Source organism: Agelaius tricolor, unplaced genomic scaffold, assembly GCF_023055355.1.
Source record: "Agelaius tricolor isolate 1412-34295 unplaced genomic scaffold, bAgeTri1.0.p SCAF_18, whole genome shotgun sequence".
Taxonomy (NCBI): domain Eukaryota; kingdom Metazoa; phylum Chordata; class Aves; order Passeriformes; family Icteridae; genus Agelaius; species Agelaius tricolor.
In genome coordinates, this window is record NW_027269278.1 from 7,568,633 (window position 1) to 7,591,953 (window position 23,321).

The following is a 23,321-nucleotide window of genomic DNA, read 5'->3' on the forward strand; positions in this document are numbered from 1 at the left end:
GCTCTGCAGAGCAGTGTGCTTAGGCACCTCAGCAATGAATGCTGCCCTCCAGCCTGGGAAGCTGAATGCCTTGTTTCTAAAGCATGCAGTCAGTGAAGTTTTACTGAGAGGTGTTTTCTTAGTCAGAATGTAGACTTGAATATGTACAACCTGTTTCCAAAGGAATAAATCCAAAATGATGGCTGTATATTCTAGTAAGAGCTGTATGGAACATTGGAACTAAAATCTAAATTTAACTTGCTTTCATAAATCTTTCAGATGAGCTGGATAAGAAATATTTGCCACAGAAGTGTTTAAAGTTTGAGAAGTTTGCATATTTTCCATGTCTAATGGGCCAGAATACTATTGACTAAATGAGGAACTTCTCAGAAATAAACCATCAATGTGCTGTGTACTTAATTTTGAATCTAAAAGTAGCCCCCTGGGGATGGAGAATTGAGGCAGAAAAGGTATTTGCCAAGATACACACTTCTGGGAAAAGTATCCATTATGCTTAATGAAAATGGGGCACTTATCATAAAGCACTTGTAATTTATCACTTTGACCATTTTGGAATGAATTTCACACAGTGGCAAATCTGTGCTGAATGCAAAAATATTCTCAGTCTAAACTGTATAAACTTTTACACACATGTGAAGTTGGAAAGTTAAATAAGGTTGAATTATCTTTGGGGGTTTGGGGGCTTTTTGGAGGAGTGAGAGGGTTGTGGGATTTTTTTTTTTTTGTCAGGGGAAGCTCAGTGAGTTGTAATTCATCATGACCAAGGAGAAAAAAAACTGAAGGCAAAATCTTAAAAAAAAAAAATCTGTCTTAGAAAAAACCAAGGGATTATTTGTCAATTGGAAACTTAAGTTTCATACAGCTCTAATAGTGAAATTTCTAATGTTTGTTCAGAACCTCTACACACATAGTGGGTCTGCAGACAGAAGAACTTTTTATTCCAAAAATCCATCACATATTGATAGCACAAAATACTTTTTTAGATTATAGCTTATAGTCTTTTAAGGAGAGTTATATCACCATGGTTCATAGCTCACCTATTTTTTTTTCTTTTTGCTTGGAGAGAAAATATTACAATGAATGAAGGCATACTCATAATGATGGGTTTAATTTTGATGTTATGTTACATATATCATCTTTTAGCATTATAAAGTTCATGAAGACACTGTAACATGTTTTTATTTCTATTTCTGATTTTTCAGCAATGAAAAAATCTGTGAGATTTTATTTAAGCTGTTAGGGGTTTTTTTTTTCCTTTTTTAAAATTAAATTTCACTTTTAAGGTGCTATAAACTACCCTGTAAGCAATTTTGCAAGATTAGACTTGCATTTACCTGAAGTCTTTCCTCTAGCATCAATGGAAATTTAAGATCCATAGGTGTCAGAGTGCCACCAATAGCTGAGGTATATTTCTGTGCACTTTGCTTCCCTTGTGGTGTTCTCAACATTCTTGTTCATACAACAGACCTTTCAGCTGTGTAACAGAATAGCCAAACCCAGTGGCAAATTGCTGATCATGAAGCAGAATTTGAAAGCATAGCTGGTGTGTTAATCCAATTCACTAGGCAGAGTAAATTAATTTCAATAACTGTTGAAGAACTCTGCCAGCTTACAGGATTGACACAGGGTATGCTGTGGAACACAAGGAACAATTTTACATGATTTTACTTTTTTCATAGTGAGCCTTTCAGTTACCGTTCTGGGCCAGCATGGTGAACAGTCTCTGTCAGTTCTGCTCTGGTACCCAGATCCACTCTGATCTGGTAATCAGGTCTGCAGTCCTTTAAGCAATAGGCAGGGAATCAAATAGGAGAGGATCAGAGAACCTGTCCTGCTGCACAGACTGCTCTGGGGAGAAGGAAAGGAGCTGACAGCTGCTCTTGTTGTTTGACCAGCAGCGAGAAAACATATTAATATTTAATGGACCTGAATATTTTATCTATTAAAAGGAGACAAATATTATGTAATTATTTTCATTTGTAAGAATCAAAAAGGGGTCTGAACTGCTGAAATTAGTTCAGAAACAGTTTTTTCATAAAAATCAACATGTTTTAGAAATGGGATCACACACTCCATCTTTAACTAGGCTCCAATAGGGAAAGACTGATTTTACAAGGTATGAGTGTTCTTTTGTGATACTACTAGATTGCTCTTGAATCACTTTGTGCAATATTATGAATTCATAAGAATCAGATACTATACAAGAGAAGATTGATGCCATGAGGAATAAACCTCAAAATATAAGGATGAAAACTTCTACACAAAACTGTTGCTGCATTCAGCATTGACACTGTAAAAGAGGTGGATAAATAGTTATTGGAGTGCTGTTTGTAGTGCAGCATCTCTGCTTATACTTTAGAGACCAGAAAATCTGTAATGGTTTTCTTGCAATTCCAACACTCTTATTTAGTAACAATCTCATAAAACTTTCAATCAACAGAATGTGGTGAGAGGAGAAGTGCTGATCAGTCCTCTGATCCACAACTCTGCTTGCAAAATCAAAGGAGAAGTTAATTCGTGCTCCCTTTATGCTGTTGAATTCTCTTCCATGGACAGATGCAGGGTGGATACAGGCACTGGTAATCTCTCTATTTTTGTTTGGTGTTATCCCAAAGATACCAGGGAGCCTACAACACAGCGTGCAAGGGAAGTTTTTTTTCCCATGGCTGTGGTATCTGCTGAATCCATTGTAATCTCTTGGAGATTGGGTGACTCAGGTGTCCTTGTTTTTTCCATTTGAGTGAACTTCATCAGGCTGGCTGCAGAGCTTCCCCAGGGTTATTCCAGATGAAAGTGTGGCCACATCTCTCTTTAAATTTCGCATCATATTCTTTTCATATACAAAATCTGGTAGTTTGGGGTTTCTTCTGTCTTTTTTTTTAAAATCATGGAATAGTTTGAGTCAGAAGGGACCTTTAAAGGTCACTCCAACCTCATTTTAATGAGCAGAGCCATCTTCAGCTAGATCAGGTTGCTCAGGGCACCATCCAATGTGACCTTGGATCCCTGTTTCCAGGGATGGGGCATCCACCACCTCTCTGGGCAACCTCTTCTGCTGTTTCATCACTCTTATTTTAAAAAGTTCTTCCATATATCTAGTCTGAATCATCACAGAGGATATATTCCATTTTCAAAGATTGTTGATCCTGTTTGTGGTAATGGAGAGATAGGGAAGGAATTGGGCCTGTATTTGATTTGCTTCTTGGATACTGAAATCTGAGTAATAAAATCATGTAGAAATTTAAAAAACATAAAACTCAAGGCAGATTCAGACTCAGTTACCAGCAGATACATTGCCACACACTTGTTAAATCATATGGGACTTGCTTGATTTTCTTTGCAGTGAGTTCAGATAAAAATGGCTGTATCATCATTTTACTCTTGAAACTTCTCAGGCTGCATTTAGCAGTTTGTTCCTTTAGTATAACCCATCATCTTTTGCCTTGTCAAGACTAGTTGTACTTTCTTTAAACAATCTGTTGTTGCTTGTAGGTAAACCACTGGTTTTTTTCTTTCTTTAGGCATCCTTCATTTATTTGAGATAGCATTCACATAATTTCCTCACATCTCTTTTCAGGTTTTCCATCTTATGTCTTGAAATGCCTTTCTTGCCTTGGTAGTCTCAAGTTTCTTAGTCTCTTCTGATTGACAAAATACTACAAGTGTACATAAGGATAGGTACACTGGGAGTGTCCTATGACTGCTTGAGGACCTAGCATGTCATAAAGTATGGTTTATATACTCTAAGCCATTGTTGTCTTTTTATTCTGTGAACTTTTGTGTTTAAGAATGTTGATGGTCATCAGTGTCCTTTTGATCCTTTGCATTTCATGAATCTTTATGCCAATATTGTCTGTGTTTCTTCAAGATGATTAAGATACATTAAAATACAGGGCCAAATTCCAGCCTCTGACTTCCCAATATCATTCACCTGTCTTCCTATGTACATGCATCTGGGACATGTTATTCCTTCTATTTTAAGATAATGTACCAAAGGCTTTACTGAAATCCATAAATCAAATCTCCTCATACAAATGGTCTAGAAAGATTTGGTCTAGAAGCCTCTGTGACCCTGGTTTTTCTTTTCATTGCAGGTTTTTTTTTCTTGTTTCCTTTTGGGATAGAAGGGGGCTAGGGGAGGGGAAACAAGCCACTGTCATAAAATTTTTCGGGTTTTCTCCCTGTGAAGTTTGGCTTTGTCTCCAATAAGGTGATTCACCAAAGCACAGTTCCAGTGTAGAGCCTGGTACAGCTGAAAATGATTTCTTAGGCAGACCCCCATCCATTTTAATAAGTTTCATTTCTGTTATGAGAGCTCAGATAATTAGTTTCTTGGTGCTCTCTCAGAGCTGATTTATTCCCCTTAAATTTTTTCCAGCATCTAGGAGCTAAGGCTTTTTTGGTTAATTTTTAAATGTACTCTTAATTTGTTGCTTCTAATAATTTTATCTTGGATGTTTCCATCTTGGAACTCTATTTAGATGGGCTTGCTGATGCTGACCATTGTGATGAGTCTGATATATCTTCTAGACATTTGCTCTCTGATCACCTGCCAAGTTCTATATTTTCCGTGTGTTTTCCTGTGTTACTAAATTTCCTGTCAGCCAGCTGACCAATTGTCAATTTGTCTATTGGATTCTACTGCTGTTTTTTCTGCAGTTGCTCATCTGACTCATTTGATCCAAACTACTATGTACATGAATTGACTACTCTTGAGACGTAAGTAGGGTGAAAATGCTTTTCAATATCAATTAAAACTATATTTGTTATTCTGGATAGATCAGAAAACCTTCATTAGAGTGGTAAAACCAGGACTGTCACTTTAAAGACCATGGTAAATGAAAGGCTGACTGTTCTTCCTCTGTAAAGAAGTGCTTCTTGCCATCTGGATGTTTGACAAGAGTGATTCCCATGGAAAAGCAGCCCTGTGCCATCCTCTTCCTCAGCATCAGAGGCAGCAGAGATACTTCTTGTGAGTATTGGGAGCACTTCCTACAGGAAGACTCTCATCAAAGGAAGAGCTACAGATCTGGCTCTTTAAGGAGGTCCTGGTCAGTCTCTTCAATATCCTATTGTTGCCTCACTAGTGCATTACCCACAAACAGGATATGGTACTTCCTTTTTTCAACTCAGATATCAAACCTTACAGAGGCATTACCACATAATGGTTTAGTGCACCTTTCTTCCATTTCTAGTCCTTCTAATTCTTACTGAGATGTCATTCAGGTAGTGTTTAAGTTATTTCTATATTATTTAATTTTTTTCTGTATAGTTCAATCATCTAGGTTTATGAGTTAACAAATTAACAGTCCTTATATAGATTTCTTAGCTATGTTCTTTCAAATAATTTGATTTGCCACTTCACAGAAGCAGCATTACATTTTGCATAATGTAAAATACATGTAAATACATCACTAAATGTGGTTTTGGATTGCATGCAGTTGCAGTAATGATTAAAGTCTACATGCTTCCAACTTAGCTTAAAGCACAGAGAATGCTCCAATGCACAGGCAATATACCTGAAGTACATGATAACATAAGTCACATAAATAAAACTACCTTTAATTTTGCACTCATACTTGGTTCTTGTGAGCAGTAACACAGCAATTTCCCTCTGGGAAAGAGGGGAAAAATGTCAGCGTATTATGCAATGCTTTGTAAAACTGTTTATGCAGATTTATTCAGTCATTTTCTGTAAATAAATGTGAAGTGACATTGCTAACCTCTGCATGTTTAGATAAGGTTCCTTTTTAAATATACTGAGTGTATTTTTAAAACAATGAGTAATTCTTTACTCAGACCTCTTTCTATTACATAAGGTAATAAAAAGTCAGCACACCTGAAAGGGCCAGTGCATTGCTGCTCATAGTGCAAATCATGAACAAGGGAAGCTGTCAGACTACTGGCATTTTTCCATCCAAAATTTGGGTACCAAGAACATGGAATGTCAATATGACAATGAGTTTAAACACATCTTAATAGATTTGAATACAATAGAAGTCTTCTCAAAAAGTTAATGAAGGGCTTAGGAAGGTAAGAAGGTTTAAACAAATAATTCATTGCCCTCCTGGCCCCCTGTTGTTATATCTGGATTAGCACAGGGCTGCTAAAGGAGGTGAGATGGCAAGCCAATGACAAATAGAAACTTAACCTGCCCTCAGAAACACTTGCTAACTTTCTTCCCCTTCAAGTTGTCTCAGCTGCTATTTTTTTCCCTACAGCTTTTTGACTAAGGAAAGGAGTCTGACCGAGTTTAGCTGGACTAGTTAAGTAGTTTTCCTCAGATCTTTCACTCTAAGGGAACTCCATTGCAGTATCAGAGCTTTGAGAGAAATAAGAGCATGCAGTCACCTGTTCACAAGTGATTACATCTAATTATTTCAACTACACTGGTAGGCTAAGGATGGAGTGGCAGTTTGTAATCTAGCAAGGAAATGGGGCTCCCACAACATCCTCCTTCCCCAGATGCCTGCTTTCAGATTCACTGTCTGATGTATGGGGGCTCTTGGAGCAGGGACACTGAGAGCTTTCTAGTCCATTGTGCCAGAAATGCCCTCTGTTCCAGCAGCACACTTGGAAATGGCACAGTCAGTTCAGGGGCTGGTGTGCTGCTACCTGACATTTCCCATGACAGCTTCCAAACTTTTCACCGCTTTACTAGAGAATAACTGGGAGAGCCTTGTATTTTTTTTTAATCTGTCATATTCATAGATGTCTCTAGAAAAGGAAGGGTGAATTAGATGAAGGAGTGTGTTAACCTGAGCCAAAGGGAATGCTCTGATGTGTACCTGTGGCTTTTTGCAGCTTGTGATGGCTTTCAGTGCACTGCAATCAGGCAAGGTCACTCTCCTCAGTTTTCAGGCTGTGGTGTGAAGATGCATTAGCAGGGCTGTAGGCCTGAGATAATAGACCTTGCTCCAAAGCAATGCTGCAAAACAATTAGGCTTGGCTAATGCTTTTATTTCCCCACTGATTTACTGCTGGCTTGCCACTGGCCTTTTCAGTTCATAGCAATTATTTGTTCATTTCTATCTGAAGAAATCATATAATGCATCTTCAGGGAGAAGAAACTATTGCAAAGGTACCTAAAACCAGTCAGTACTTATTACATGGAATGGCACTTTATACCCTATGGACTGGAGGTACTTCTAATATAAAACATGAGTAAGCATATATAACATTACAAGATGTAAAAGCTTTTGGTAAAAAGAGGATTTTTAAACTGGTTATATGCACAGACTTGGTTAATAAACTGAACAGGATATTAAAACACTAAGGCAACAGGAAGCTCTTAAAATTTCAGTCTCAAATCCTTACTGCTCTATATTGCAGGAGCTAATGCTGCCACTGTCCAGATGTCAGTGAAAGAATTCACCCTCTTTCTTTCTCTCCAAGGAGAGTTTTCCTTTTGTTTGCAGTACAGGTGAAGCTGCACAAGGACTGATTGTTGATCCAGGATCAGAAGGTATTCCTTCCACAGCAATTTATTGAAGGACATGTAACAAAGTAGGCATGGATTATAAAAGCTTACCCTTTCTCCTAAGTTTCCATTCATGCAATCTCAGGGAACAAGTTGCATGTGAAACAGTCAGCAATGCACAGGGTGTCTGACCAGCCTCTTCATGTTTTATCAAACCAGAGCTTGGATAGGAGTGAAATTTGAGGAGGTTCCAGTTTTAGCTCACAGCACTTTGCAGAAGCAGTCAGAAGGTGATGTTCCACGATCTGTGCTGGTATTCCACATGACATCTGAATAAAGGTCAAGTCAACTGTGTGAGGCTTTTTTCCCCAGTTGCACTCCTTTGAATGCCATATTTAATTAATGTAAGACCAGTGCCTGTACACTTGTTTAAAGCACATTCTCCTCTTGGCTTTTGTACTGCATCTACAGCCTGTGACCCTGAGCAGAACACAATTTTTAGTTCATAAAAGAATCCCTTAGTGCAGTTTAGGTCATTAGATCAAGTTGTGAAGAAATAAGACACAAAAAAAGACAAATTATGTACAGTGAAGTAGAAGAAATCTATGTACCTGCAGTCCAGAAGGTGAGTCTGGCTAGGGAAATCTGGTGAATTGATTTCCTGAAACACAACACATTTTAATTTAGTCAGATTTGGTGGGGTTTTTTTTATAATTTTAAAGCAGAAGACTTTTCATTTTAATATTGTCAGGACGAGTCCTCTGAGCCTTGCAGTATCTACAGCTGTGGAACTGTCTCTGTTTCAGGCTTCTACATCAGCACTGAGCTGATCGTATGAAATATTTTTCTGGATCTTTTTAAATTTGGACAATTGTTATAAAATGTTAGAAATTCATCTTTCTTTTCTTTGTAACAAAATCTTCTCAGTGATTTTTCCATAGAAAGATCTCAGGAACTTTCTTTTAGTTTTGTTGTTGTTGTTGAATTAGTTGCAGTTTCTCTTCAGAGTTTTATCCTTGGACCTCTTGCTGTCTCTGAACATGTTTGTCTTTGGCCTGGGCCCAAGAATTATGTGTTCCCCAAAACCACAAGGCTGAATCTGTTGACAAGTGAGTATATCATGGTCAGACGGGTGGAACTGGTAGACTGCTGTTCAGCCCACCCACTCTCATGACAAGGATGTGCTGTGCAGTTCTTTGCACATTATATTTGGCTTCAAACAAGAAAAATAACATCTTTAGTATATTTTACAGATGCTGTTCTACAGGAGCAACTTAACAATCTTATTTTTACCATCTAGTTCATATTTCAAAACCATAACTATATCCAAATTATACCCTAGAAATTTTGAAAGTTGTGGTGATAATTGTGTGTTCCATGCTTTTTTTTAATATCTTTCACAACACTTTTTTATATAACCAGTTTTGCTCTGTTCCTGTAGTAGATTTTTGATGCTAGATGTATCTGCTAAATTGTATTTTGTAAGACACCATAATGGGAGACTTATGATTGCTATAAAGGCTTGATGAAAATTTGATTTTGTCACAGATGGAAGTGAGCGGTTTAAGATGCAGGTTCTTGCTGATGTGTTCTTCATTTATATTATCTTCAAGAAAATTAATTGTATGGTCTTAAAGGGGATGATATTTTAAAAAAGAAATAACAATAACTTAATCAGAGTAGTATTACTAAAAATCTGGACTGCCCAACATCTTGGTTTTTGTGAAACAGTAGGATTTAACTGTTGTTAATTGCTACCCCAGAAATCTTCTGTCCCAGATCACCTTCCTCTGCTTCCTCCTAAATGTCTCAGTAGTAAAAAAATTGTTGCTGAAAATTGTATTTGAGAAGACTTTGATAGAAACTTCAAGCTTATTGGATTCTGTGCAGAGGTTTGAACAAGTTCATATTTCATGGGCTTTTTCAAATGTCATCAAAGCAAAGATGCTTTAGCCTCTCACATTTCATCTGGGCACTCATTCTTCAGTGCCTTAAGTACAGAATGCCATGTTTAAGTAATGCATACTAACAGGAAGTTATATTTTCAACCATTTCTCCAGAATCCTGCAATACTTGCAACTAAGTTATTGATGGGTTACTAAAGGTAATTATCAAGAAGTAACATATATCAGAAGATAAAAATGGATGTCTAGAAATTGATTTACAATTATTTAGAGCAATGTTAAAGCTCCATGTTCAGATCTTGTATTTTTTCCTCACCTCCGTTTTTTTTATTTAACTCTTACAGGTTTCTTGCAGGGTCAGGGTGAGCTCAGACTTTTAGTCTTTGAAAGGTCAAGAACCTGAAGAAAATCCTTCTATAAAATTTGCAGAGTTTCTCTGAAATTTCTGATCTGAAACCATGTGAAACAACCTGAAACTATAAGACTTCCCCATTACTGTCCCCTAATTGCACTCTTCACAGCCTGACCCAAATTTTAGGTGTATAACAATGCATGCTAGCCTGGTTTCATATACAGTAACTGCAATACTGGCAGTAAACTGAGTTTTGTACAGACAGTGGAAATGCAGTGTTTGTTGCATTTTTAAAGATATTGTTTCACATATGGGTATTTTGAAATATTAGGCATTTGTGTCTTATAAATTTCTATAGCTTTATCTCAGCAGACTGGCTTATCATGTCAAAAATACCACTGTAGCTTTAGGCAGGTGCCTATTGAAAATCATTAATTGTTTTTTCATCCAGAGTGAACCCAGCAGCAGCTTGCACAGAGCTGTCTATCTCCACACATTGCCTATGTAGTCAGGGCTGTCCCCAGAGCTCAGTGCTTCCCATTCCATAAGTCAAACCTTGCTGATGAGGTGGAAGATCCCAATTACAGGTAAAGTGCACAGCATACTTTCATCTGATCTTGCTAGAGCCCCTGTGACTAGTTAGGAATGGAATGTTACTGGTTTTCCAAGCAAACCTCAGCTTTTAAGAGGTGGGAAACTGTGATAGTAAGGTTTTCGTCTATAACAAAAATCAATTATATGTCTAGATATGTCACCTAAGTCTTCATTGAGAAAGGGATCTTTATTTCTGTCTTCATTTCTTAGGAATGTCACTTCACAGGGCATATAACATCTATATCTCAGGTTTTAATCTTTATAATAGACTGGGTACCAGTTTAGACTCCATGGTTTAGTTCACCAGATTTTGTTTTAATCTAATGGCAGCTCTACTTAACAAAAAGTAAGTTTTCAATTTGAAACTGTGTTGTTTCCAAGAGTTTTTCTATCAGGAATTCCATCCCTACTGTCTATTTTATACACAGTTTCTGAGTCACTCTACCATAAAATACAGTTCCTGCCTGTAGCTGAAGGTTACAGGTGAAAATGAACAGTGTATTAGAAGGGAGAAATATCAATGTTGTATCTTTTCAATTCATCAGTATAAATTTCTCTTGTACAATAAAGCTGTGTTTGACAGAGCAGCAGACCCTAATCACCAAGGAACTGATTTACTGAAAGTTAATAATTTCAGAGATCTGGTCATCCTTGGAGGATTCCTAATGAATGTGTGTGGGAGTTGTAATTTTCTTGTATTTAACTGTTGCTAATGTATTATTGTAAGATGAATTCCTCAAGAAAGCCATCATTTTGGAGTTCTAGGTAATAGGAAGAATATATAATGGTAACAATTCTATGCTTTCCTCTACATTCCCTTTGTTTAAAACCATCAAAAAAATTCATGGCCGCTTTCAAGGCTCCAGAGTCAGCTTTTCTTCAGTTTGACCTGGACCTATAAATGAATCATTTGCATCATCTCTTTTGTCGTTCACATTTAAGATTGATTTATAAAAACCCCAGTGTCTTGCATGGTTGCTTAGCTCTGGTCATTTCTCCTCCACTTCTGCCTTCACCTTTTATTTCCATAGTACTTGCTGCTGCTTTTTCTTCATCTTCATCCTCCCTTCCTTTCTCGTCCTGGGAATTTCTCCATTAAGTTTGAACTCTCCTGTTCACCATAAAGAGTCTAGTTCTATGGTTGAACAATCCTTCAGCACCAAGAGATCTTTTTAACCTTCCTCCACCTCCTTTTGAAACCACTTTTACACTTACTTTCCCCCCAGAATAATTTTAATAATTGTTTTCATATCATCATATCTTCCTTGGTCAAATGACCAGTTGGAAAAAATACATTTACATCACAACATTATGTTACCTTGAGGAGCACAGCAAGGCAGTAATAGCACCTCTGAAGCCAGAATGTACCTATGCTAATTGTTGGCTTAGAGGTCCCTATATATTTTAATTACTTGTCCTACTATTATACTACAGTGCTTTAATTTTAAATGAAAGATAACAGCTGCCTCATCTCTAAGGAAACTGGTCTTGATTTTATTAACTTACAGGACAGAAGAATAATTGGCACATATCATTGTCCAGAAATGTATTCAACAAAGGTATCTTTCATTGTTTTCTAATGTTTTTATCCTCAGAGACGTAAAATTCAGGTCTTGACCGGTTATGGTCATTAAAGATCCCATGGCACTTTTTTATAGCGTGGTCATCTCAACCCCAAGCCCCTGGGCAAATATCAATTTATGTAACTGTTCTGCTTACCCAACATTCCCCACCACCACTCACCCACCCCATAGTTTTAATTGGCTACAACATTCTCCATTTCCTCGACTAAAATAAAGTGTGTTGTTCTGCACTGTCAGTCACCACATTTCACCTCAGAGGTGATTGTGCTTCACTGGGAAGTGAAGTGGTTCTTCTTTCTAATGCTTGTAAAGCGCTTTGGGATCCTTTTGAATGGGTGGTGCTGTTTACAGTAAATGTAGATCACTGTCATTCTATCTCAGGCGTCACTTCCTTACAAAAGCATGTTTTAGTTAGAGCTGGGCGAATCTGCTTGGTGGAAAAAACAGTCCCAGCTCTCTCTAATTTGATGGGGAACCTTTTGACAAAGGTTGAAGAGGCCCCTTCCCTTCCCTTCCCTTCCCTTCCCTTCCCTTCCCTTCCCTTCCCTTCCCTTCCCTTCCCTTCCCTTCCCTTCCCTTCCCTTCCCTTCCCTTCCCTTCCCTTCCCTTCCCTTCCCTTCCCTTCCCTTCCCTTCCCTTCCCTTCCCTTCCCTTCCCTTCCCTTCCCTTCCCTTCCCCTTTCAAAATATCTTGAGAAAATGCATTTATTCTTATGGTCAGTTCATTATTCCAGATGCATTAGTGCTCAAGAAACAGCTGAACTTTGTGGTGTTTTCCTGGCTATTGTAACACTTGAAGGTTCGCCCATCTCTAATATTTACTGTATTTTGCAATATTTCTTCTGAAAAAGTCTTGGAATATTGAAAAATGCTGTGCTTCAACTCTGATATGAGTGTGATATGTACAGAAGACGACATTTTTCCCTAGAAGATAGTTTAGAATATTGCTTAATGTTTTTTCTGCCCAGCATCACTAATCTTACTAACTGCTTCCAAGATTATAGACATCTGCAGCATTTTGCTGCATTAAGAAAAAAAGTTGACTGGAGTGATATCATGCTGCTAAAACATGTTTGTGTCTAACTCTAGCAGACTAAAATAGCCTTTCTTGCATGTGTGCTGCATAGAATGTATGCAAATATGTAAAGAGCACTCAAATTTCTAATATCATTGCAGATCAAAAGGATAAAATGCTTAAAGTAGACTCATCCTAAGAAGATTTAAGATGTGAAAAAAATTGTTGGCACTAAAATATTTTCAAAAATAGTATCCTAGAATGCACAACATTGAGGTGAAAATAACCCAGGCTCTGGGCTAAAGGGTAAACCCATTACATTAGTGGATGTTATATCCAACTTCCCCTGATGTCACTGGAACTAAAACTTCTTTTCTTGAGGTTATATGAAAATACAGAAAATGTAGTTTCCAAATGACTTTGCACCCCTCATGTAGTAAACTTACCTCTTCTGATTTTAGACATTTTGGGATCAATGAATGCCAAGTACCTGCAATTAATTGTTTTATTTTTAGGACCCTGAGAGTCTTATGATTGGTCTGAGATCTAATAACAAAAATGAGTCCCCTTTTGTTTTACCCCAAAAATCAGAAAAGAATTTTCCAAATAAATACACTCATTAGAAAATGATGTTTTAAATCCATCTTGAGAAGTTTCATAGATTGATTTGCTCTTGCAGATATTTGCTTTTGTTGCAATTACAATAGTAGAATACTACTATTACCTGTCCAATGCTGGTAGGAACTGATTTGATGGCCTTCCTGGATAGAAGCACTGCTCCCTCACTATGTTCAATATCATGCTACTGAGCTCTTAAAGGAATTTCTCTTGAATTCCAGCTCAACTTTCACATTTTTCCCGTGCTTTTCAAGTAAAGATTGATTTCCCACACTATGAATTTCATAAATATCATGTGGCTCTTATGAAAAGCTAACAGAAAAGAAAGATTTTGTCTGTTTCACATTGAGTCATGACATTTGATTTATAATTAAACTAGAGGGGTGCAAACTCACACAGATTGGAGGGGGGGAAGATAGAGAGAGGGAAATCTGTCATCTCAGCAACACTAGGTTTTGTGCATCACTTGAACAGATGTAATCACTCAAATGACAGTGTTTCAGTAGGTCCAAAGTACCTCTGTGAGTGTCTGACTTCTCAGTTCAGAACACTGGGCAGAGGGTGCTACCAAAAAGCAACTGGTTGAACCCAGTTCTCTCATCTTGCCATGGTAAATATTATATAGGGGGTTTAATAATGGTTAATCAGCCTGCAATGAGCAGTGCAGGCTGGTACATGCTGCTGAGAGGTAGTTTCTAAATATTACAGAATATACTAATACCCTGTTATTGTTTAGAAATTCACAAAGGTCACAGTTTTTGCACTTTGAGTAATAATTACAGAATATATTTTGTACATGATAAATGAATAATGTGACTGAGTTATTCTTAAAGGAGCTCTGGAACAGTTTTTTTCTCTTACTTGGCCTGGAGTGTATCTGCACTACCATCACTAATTCAATGTAATTAATTAGCTTCTCTTTAGCTATTATTGTTTTTAAGAACTTTTAGTTAATTATAATCTGTTATCACACAATTCAAAATACATTCTTAAAGAAAAGGCTGAGAAGAATTAGAACTTGCCTAAGTAACTTTTATTTGTTTCTATAAATGGATTCTTTTTAGAATCTACTTCCACACTCCAGATCTTCTCCAGATTGCCTAAGAGTGGAAGTTAGTTCCTTATCTTTGAAATCCTCTTGATTGTCTGAGGGGTTTCTCTACAATATTGCTTTATTATTTTTTTTTCACTGAATTGCTTTAAAAAATGCATAGCAGCTAAATCTACCCATTGAAACAACTGTTCAATGTACATTTGATGTGATTACATTCTGCATATGTTTTCCCTTGCTTGAAATTGCAGATCTCTGCTATTACAGCAGCATGCTATTACAGCATGCATTGTATTGAAGAAATTTATTAGTACTGGGGTATGGAGTTTCCACATGGTCTATAGCTAGACCATGCCATTGCCTTTCCCCAAGTAATCAGCATTCCTGTTTGGAATATGGGGACCTAAAATGTGCATTCTCTTGTGCAGTGCTTTGTACCTCATTCATAGAGGCAGAGAGACCTCGTGAATAATGGAAGTTTGTGTCAGAGCCAAAGCTTTCATTTGAAAGAAGAAGAACCAAAACAAAGCAGATCTTTTCCCATTGGATTTCCTTCCAAAACCCCTGAAAATTTCAATATTTGCCCCAGATATCCTCCTCAGTGACAGAATGCCACTTTCAGGAGCTGAGTGTGTTCTCTGTTCCCAGGTATTGCTTGTGCTTGCTGAGCATTGGGTCCAGGGAAATGCCATTTATTGCATTATAAAATACTGGCCCTATTTCTCCTTGAGGTCACAAATAAATAATAATAAATATAATCACAGCTATGCTTAGAGTCTTTCAGGCTGACATCCAATCAATTAGCAATGCTAGATACGCCCTTACCAGCATGGCTTCATTTTGCAGCTGACCGGGCTTCCTTTCCCTCCTGCTAAATCCCCCGCCTTGTTTTTCTTACAGATGGACCCACACGAAAACATCTTGTTGAGCACGCTGGAAATTAAAAACGAGATGGCTGCCTCTGAGGCTGTGATGGGGCTTGGGGACCCTAGGAGCACAATGCTGGCCTACGACACCTCGAGCATCCAGTACCGCAAGGCCGGCCTGCCCCGGCACAGCTTCGGCCGCAACGCGCTGGAGCGGCACGTGGCACAGAAGAAGAGCCGGCTACGGAGGCGCGCGTCGCAGCTGAAAATCACCATCCCTGACTTGACTGATGTCAATGCCATAGATCGATGGTCCCGCATCTTCTTCCCCGTGGTTTTTTCCTTCTTCAACATCGTCTATTGGCTTTACTATGTGAACTAAGAAACAAAGCCACGCAGGAAGAAAGAACTGGATTTTCTCTTCGAATCAGTTGTACAGCCAAAAGTGGGACTTGGAAAAATTCTATTCAGGACAAAAAGTTATTTTAAAACACCTTAGTTGCTGGCCCACTCTATGGTCTGTTTTTATAATGTTTTGGTTGTATCTGCTAAACCATACATATGTTACGTTGCAGTATGGACATATCCCCTTATCAAAATATAAGTGCATTTTGAGTGTAAAGGCAAATTGCGTTTTGAAAATCACTTTTGTCTCATTGTCCCTCACTCTTTTTTTTTTTCTTTTTTTTTCCCAATGGCCATTTGAGTTTAGTGGTACAAATTATAGAGCAGCATTTGAGAAACAAGTTTTAATTTCAACAGCACTACATGCCATTCTAGGGAAAGTGCATATCCAAGGCATGCATATACACTTAAGAGAGTGTACTAAGTTATCATGCTTATGAAACACATACACTTTACTTTTTAAATGTGTAAACTTGAAAACAAGTAGTGCCTGTCATCTTTCCAAGATGATGATGGTCAGAGGTTTCCCAACCATATTCAGGTATTTCCTTTTATTTATTGAAAGAGCTGAACCTTTGACTGATGGTATTGGGGTTGGGTGTTTGCACAGAAGCTGAAGCAAGAAGCACTAGTTTGTTTGTATTTTAAAGAGAGAACCTATGCTCAGTCATAGTGACTGTGTTTGGGATCAATAGAGAAATGTGGGGACAGTATAAAAATGCAACAGCACTGAATGGGTAGATGCTGCTGGGTTGTGTTGAGGAAAGGGAATCTGTCCAAAGTGCCAAAATCGATTGCCCAAATAGTAATTCTGTAGATGGCTGAAGGAAGCCAGTGGTGCCCTGCCTTTCTCCAGGGCAGGGAGAGTGAGAGAGCAATTACAAAGTGCAGGGGCAGGGAGACAGGGGGCTACATATACATAAATGTGTGTGTGTGTATATATATATATATATGTATATACACACACAGTGCAGGTGAATGTTCTCAGTTGTACACACCTTAATCTGAAATAGTCTCCACTGAAATAGTGTGGAGTTGTGTGATTCCTTCCAGGTTTTCATCTTTCCAGCATTATGCTTCCTGCTGTTGGTTAAAGGTTCTGTACCTCTTTCAGCAGTTAGGATCTGAGCATATTTCTGTACAAGAGGTACTGACAGGGTGTTTTCTTAGTCTGGATTAGGCAATAACATTTCACTTTTTGTTTTTCTTAATGCACTGTTCTAAAGGAAAGAAATTCATAGCAATCACTTTAAGAGTTTAAGTACACTGTTGAATGTTTCCTGCTTTAGGGTGATTTCCATTGAAAAACTAGAAAATTTCTGGTTTTCTTTGGGAAGCTTCTTGAATTAAAAGGTTGAGATTTTTTTCATTCCATTGAGCTTTATTTTTACAAAATAGTAAAATATATAGTAGGAAAAAAAAATTAGACAAAAAATTTTTGTCACTTATTCCACTATGGAACTGTAATGAAAACAGCAATCATAAGATCTGTATAACAAGTAAAAATTCTTGATGGCTTTTACTAGATGAGATCCCCAATATTGTTTGACACAATCTTTCAAGAAGCAAAAGCCACATCTGTTGCATCCATACTACCTCTCATCTGTGTACAAATTTTTGAAAGAGACTAGAGAGTATAAATGTTTTTTTCAGGGTACTAAAAAAAACTCTTTAGAATATTTTTCATAAAATATATTTTTTAATTTTTTTGTTCTTCAAAAGAGTAATTTTCTTACAAGTTTCTGTGGTTTTATTTTTGATTCCCCTTCCTCCTCCCCCATTTGATAGTAAATGAAACTAATAGGAAGAGAATAGTTCTGAGAACTAATAGGCAAATATTCTTTTTTTTTTTGAGCACTTCATATGCTTATTTCTGGTTCAAATAAGAAAGTATAGTTTCAGAGCCTGGGATGGGATTTGCAATACACCCTACCTGCCAGGAAGTTGTGTACATTCACACACTGCCTCCAGGCTCAGACTCTGCAATATGTAGAGATAGGTTTCCCTGATGTGATTAACTTTCCAAGTGAAAATTATGGTCTTTGTTCACATAGTAAATTTGTGACTGCATTTCATGCATAACGCAATAACCTTTGTAGATGCACTTGGGATTTCAGCTGATAGGTATGAGTCACGTTGGATTATTTTTTTCCCAATTTTAAGAAATGGAGCATATCAAAATCCAATATTTCTCCTCAAAGTCTGTTCTTTGAAAATTATATTAATTATCCTAAATGAAAGCAGTCTTATGGTATTCTTCTGTACAAGCTTTTCTTTCATTTCAGAAATTGCTGACAGCTCCTTTTATTGTTTCATAGAAGCAGAGTGTGACTGCAGGGAGCTCGCAGCCTTTCTGCGGTTGATACACATCAAATATAAAACCTTACAGGGAATATGTTGACTCTCTGCATTGGTAACTGCTTCAGCTATTACAAAAATCACAGAGATCGAATCCTGGAACTGCACATTCACTTTTCTGAAGCTACAGTACAAGCCATAATACTCTCTGATATTGCTATTCAGAGAGTGAAAGAAAATGTTTGGTTTCTGCTCAGGTGTCACTAGGAAAGATAAATTATCTGTGGGGAAAGAGCACTTTTGCTTTTACTATGTTCTTCTGGCTATTAATGTGATGTATAAAATTAGTGAAAGAGAAAGATTCTACCATTTTGTACTAAGGCTTAACACTGTGATATAAAAAGATGGGGGTGAGATGGCTGGTGAGGCACTATCAAGGAAAAAGCATAACTCGAGCCCCAGGTAAGCACTTACTCCTGAGATACTTGAGTGAAAGTGGGAAATGATGCCAACAGACATGAGACATGGGGTTTGCTATGTGTGCTACCCTCCAGGTAAACTAGAATAAATTTGCTTTTACTTTAGAATTGACCGAAAAGAAATATTCTAGATCTTTTTAATCGTGTTAATTGTTGTTGGTTTCAATAAACAAAATAGCAAAGTTAATAATTTAGATAAAAACTTGTAATATAATTATAGTTGCACATTTTATTGTTCTATTAGACATAATAGCCAGCAATTAAGGTGTTTTTCATCTTTGCGAAATTCATGGGGGAATTATGACTATAACATGGCACAGTTTTAATGAAATCTTTGAGATCAATCTGTAAATATATACTGTACATGACTGCTAGTAAGTATGATACACATTTTCAGAACTGAAAATTCATGCAACATATTTCTGTGTTTGCATAAGGAATGTTATGTTTCTATCCTATCGCAGTTCAATGACTGGGAAGAAAGACTCAAGCAATGACATTGTGACCATTTCTTTTCTCATTCCCAGGAGGAAAACAAGAGTCCTAGATAACAGCATGTGGCAGAGGTCTTCAGAGAGTTCTTACATTCAAATAAAAAAAAAAAAAGACATAAAATCTGTAAGGTACAAAAGCACAATGCATTGAGAAAATAAGTGGTGGTCTTATACCTGGGGAAAATATCCTATTTATTTCAGAAAAACGTGCATTAAAATTGAGCCTCAATATATTTTCACTATAAATATTAGACTGTGTTCCAATCCTATAACACAGTGCTAAACATAAGTGAACAGATGTGAAACATTTTCCAACTGTATGTGCATATGGACGTACCCCCAAATGTCTGTATGGACATATGTGTGTATATATACACGTGCTGAGTATATATATATATATATGCACACACATTCACATGTTGGTGTGTTAAAGGAATAAGCTAATAATAGTTTTGTTTCTATCATCAACCAGTGTATGAATATATTTTTGAGAAAAAAAAAAGAGTAATGTATTTAGAAAAAAAAAACCAAACAACTAACTCTACAGGGTAACTGGGCATTTCTATATCAGCAGATCAATGCTTATGATTCGTATGGAGTATTGCACCGTTTGACATGATGATAGTACTGTACCTCCTTGCATCTGGAATTAGACTAGTCCTCACATTGCTTGCCTATTTCTTCTCTCTCTTTTTATAACAGCATTGTCCACTAGTAAGTTTTCAAAACCAACAAATTCCTTAGGGAACCAATTAAAAAAAAAAAAGGCAAAAATAGTAACTATTTCTAGAAAATAATCTAGGGTGGGATGGCCAGGGTACAATACTATATCAGTAGTGATCAAAACATTTTGCTATGTGTACATAGAACATACGATGTGAGCAACCATAACTTAAGCTGAACGTGTGTAAATATTATCAGATTTCTTAAACATTTTTAACTTCTAATTTGTACTTTATGGTAAGGCAAAAAGCTAATTCTACTTATGGTTTAGGTTAATGTGTCCTAAAATTATGTAAATAATTAAATAAGCTGTAAATGAGCAGTCAATAGATACAGTATTTGTTTAGTGACTTTTTTTTACTAAGTACAATAATTGCAGTGCTCTAGCAGAGTAATTTAAACACCCTTTTGCATAAACAGATTTGGACTCCAGATATAAAATAGTACAGGAAGTGCTGTAGTGTAAAATAGCCACCGTGGCAACGTTCCTGCTGGCACAGCTGATTCTTTTGTGTGGTTAAAAGGTTCAGGCCACACTCAGTACTCAGACTAGCCAAAACTAACAGGGCCTGGTTTTCACCTACCAAAAGGCACCTTGATGTTGCTCCAGTGAGTGGAGAGGTGAAGGTGTCCAGGTAAGTGAGAACTCAGCTGTCGGCGATTTCATTACAGAAGCCTGCATATTGCATCTGTCTGATTCTGAAATCTGTCTCTTATGGTATTTAATAGTAGGCTTATATTTTTCTTTAAGAAAAAAACAAAAAACCACAGGATGTTTGACTGTCGTTAGATAGCATAGTCCCCCAAAGCCAAAGAATCTTCACTCCAGAAATTGTTTAAAAGGGAAATCTAAAAAGTCACTGCTTAACACCAAAGGTAAAGCTTAGTAAAATGCACTAGGAACTTTGTCTAAATTTTTAAGAAGCAAATGGAATGTTGTTGATCAAAAAGACTGCCCTATTCTACTTTGTAAAAATACTAAGAATTTAAATATCCATTATATAAAATTGAAATAGATAATCTCTACAAGAATATGCAACACTAGCATTTCATAAATATAAAATTATTTTCTTTGTAAGTGCTTTGACAAAAAAATGAAACTTAAATGATGAAAAATCTCACCTCTACTTTCATACTAAGGGTTGTATTTTTTTAATGTTTTTCAGACATGAGGTCATCTATTCCAATTTGATAGCATTTTGTATGTTTTCACTGTTCCTGTCATTTGGCAGATACTCACCAGGCTGTATGGTTCATGGTCTGTCCTGTTACTTTCAGTTGAAGACAAAAAGAACATTTGAAACATGATTAATTCTGACAAACTGCCTATGATTTGACTTCTATCACGTTTTTATTGGCATGGGTGTTTAAATGGTTCTGTTAGTACTGTCTTTGCACAGTTCTGAGTTATCTTTTACTTAGTACTATTTATTTCATAATGTAGTAATCATCAGCCTTACTAATGACCTTGTAGCCTTTCTTATATGCACATAATGCACATTTTCCAATGGCTAGAAAATGCAAAATACTAGTGGATATCATTGCATCAGATCTTCATGTCTTTCTCAAAAGGACTGCTAACCTCTGGGATTTATGAGGTAGTAAAATGATGATTGTAAATGAGTAGCACATAAGAGATATTTTCTTGAATTTAAAATTATTGCAGCCAGTTTCAGCATGTAAATATATAATAATGTTGGCTAGTGTGTAATTCTTGAATTTAAAAATATAAATAAAGAAAACCTAAAATATGTACATGTAGTTGTGTTATGTTGAGCAGGCTCTTTTCTCAAAGCTGCAGATTTCAGTTCTAATCTGAAGTGAATAACTCTGAGTTTGGGCCAGAAAGGGACTCAGAAGTTGGGTGTTGAGGCACCTGAAATGTAGGTGTAGGATGGGAAGGGGGAACCATATCATGGTGTTAATTTGCCTGTGCAGCCCTTGGGGGACTGGGGAGTGTAAGCAATGTGCAGTGAGAAGCCTGGTGCTGGTCAGGAAGGAAAGGCTCCGAGCAGGGGGAACAGCTGAGAAATCCCAGAGGTTCAGCACCACCTCAACTCTTGTGCAGCTGTTGCTGATGGTGAGTTGCTGTGTCCCCCTTACAGAAATATTCAAGGGTTTGTTTGCAGGAGGATGATATTTCCTTTTACAGTGAATGGTCTTAACTCTGAATTTGTGGACTTCAGATATGGCAGTCCCAAGTTTCATTCCTTCCTCTTCCTACTTAGGGTCTAACAGGAGAGATTCTGGATGACAAATTTTTGTCCTTTTCAGGATGGTGGATTTAGATTTTCCTGTTTGAGTGGTTCAGTTGAAGCACAATTCAAGATGAGCAGAGGAGAGAGCAGCCAGGCATGGTCATGAGAGGCTCATGAGAGGACAGAGATTAGAATCTGGGTCTCTCATTGTGCTCCAAAGAAGTAAAATGTCCACTAATCCAGGTCTGGTTTTGCTGCTTCTTTCTGTCTTAGTGGAATCTTGAGCCTTAGATATACTGCAGACTTACACCTGTTTGGTGGCTGTGCTGGGTGAGCAGTTTGTGGCTATTGGATTTTCTTCTTGTCTGCTGTCCCAGCTCTAATAAAAGGAAGTCCATAGCTGTGTTTCCAAACCCCAAGCATTACTACAAGGGGGATACTACAGGGTGTTCATTGGTAGCTGTAGCTGCACATTCCTGCAGTTGATTCTCTTCAGGGGGAGCAGATGGAGCACCAGAAAAGGGAACAAATGGCCATCAGACAAAAGGCTGCCAAAGGCTAAAACTGCCAAATTCTCATCTTTGTCTGGAATTGCAGACAGCAGTTGGTAATTCCTTTTGAAGTTGTCCACCTGGCTATTCTCTGTACCAGCCCCACAACAGCACTGCTTTAATGATTGATCTGTTCTGTCTTTTCTGTGGATGAAAGGCTCAGCTCTGCAGAGAGTGAAGATGGGAAGCCTTGAGCCTTAGAGATGGTACTGAGGTGAGGAGCTGCTGGGTGCAGGATGCTGACTCTGTGTCAGGAGACACAGAACATGAGAAGTAAAGTATTCCAGACTGTTAAGGAAAGCTCAAATAAGACTTCCTTCTCTCACTGTTTAAAATACCACATCTTCCTCTGAAGCTTCTGAAAAGGAGAGATGAGTTCTGAAAAAAGACTGAAATGTCAGCACATTTGTTTTATTACAACTCTTGTGATATACTCTTGCCCCTTATTTTCAGGATTATTACAAGATAGGAAGCAAGTATTTATACTTTGAGACTGGTTCATGATTTCAGAGACTATAAATATTTATATTAATTGGTGAGTATCATTTCCAAATCAAAAATGTCTATTTCACTTGTCTGGGTTTATAAATGCATTTGATGTTATCCCATCCTAACGGGAGTTATATCAAATCAACTGGCACAAAAATAAGGCTAGTACTATAGGGTTTTTGAATAATTTATTTCCTTTACTCTGAGTTTTAACACTTCATGACATAGCCTCTCCTTCATTCAATTTATTGGATTGCAAATTAGAAACCTTAACAGTGACTT

At 37.3% G+C, this 23,321-nt stretch overlaps 1 protein-coding gene across 3 annotated transcripts in view; it reads left to right on the forward strand.

Annotated features, from left to right (window-relative positions):
* Positions 1-21,556, forward strand: part of GABRB2 (gamma-aminobutyric acid type A receptor subunit beta2) — a 137,611-nt gene extending 116,055 nt beyond the window's left edge. For 2 of the 3 annotated variants that reach the window (XM_071443142.1, XM_071443143.1), the window contains 2 exons: positions 11,779-11,829; positions 15,437-21,556. In XM_071443142.1, the coding sequence (XP_071299243.1) occupies positions 11,779-11,829; positions 15,437-15,784 (399 nt within the window). In that variant the 3' untranslated portion in view covers positions 15,785-21,556. The remainder of the gene's footprint in view (positions 1-11,778; positions 11,830-15,436) is intronic. The other variant, XM_071443145.1, reaches the window with a different exon arrangement.
* The last annotated feature ends 1,765 nt before the right edge of the window (positions 21,557-23,321 follow it).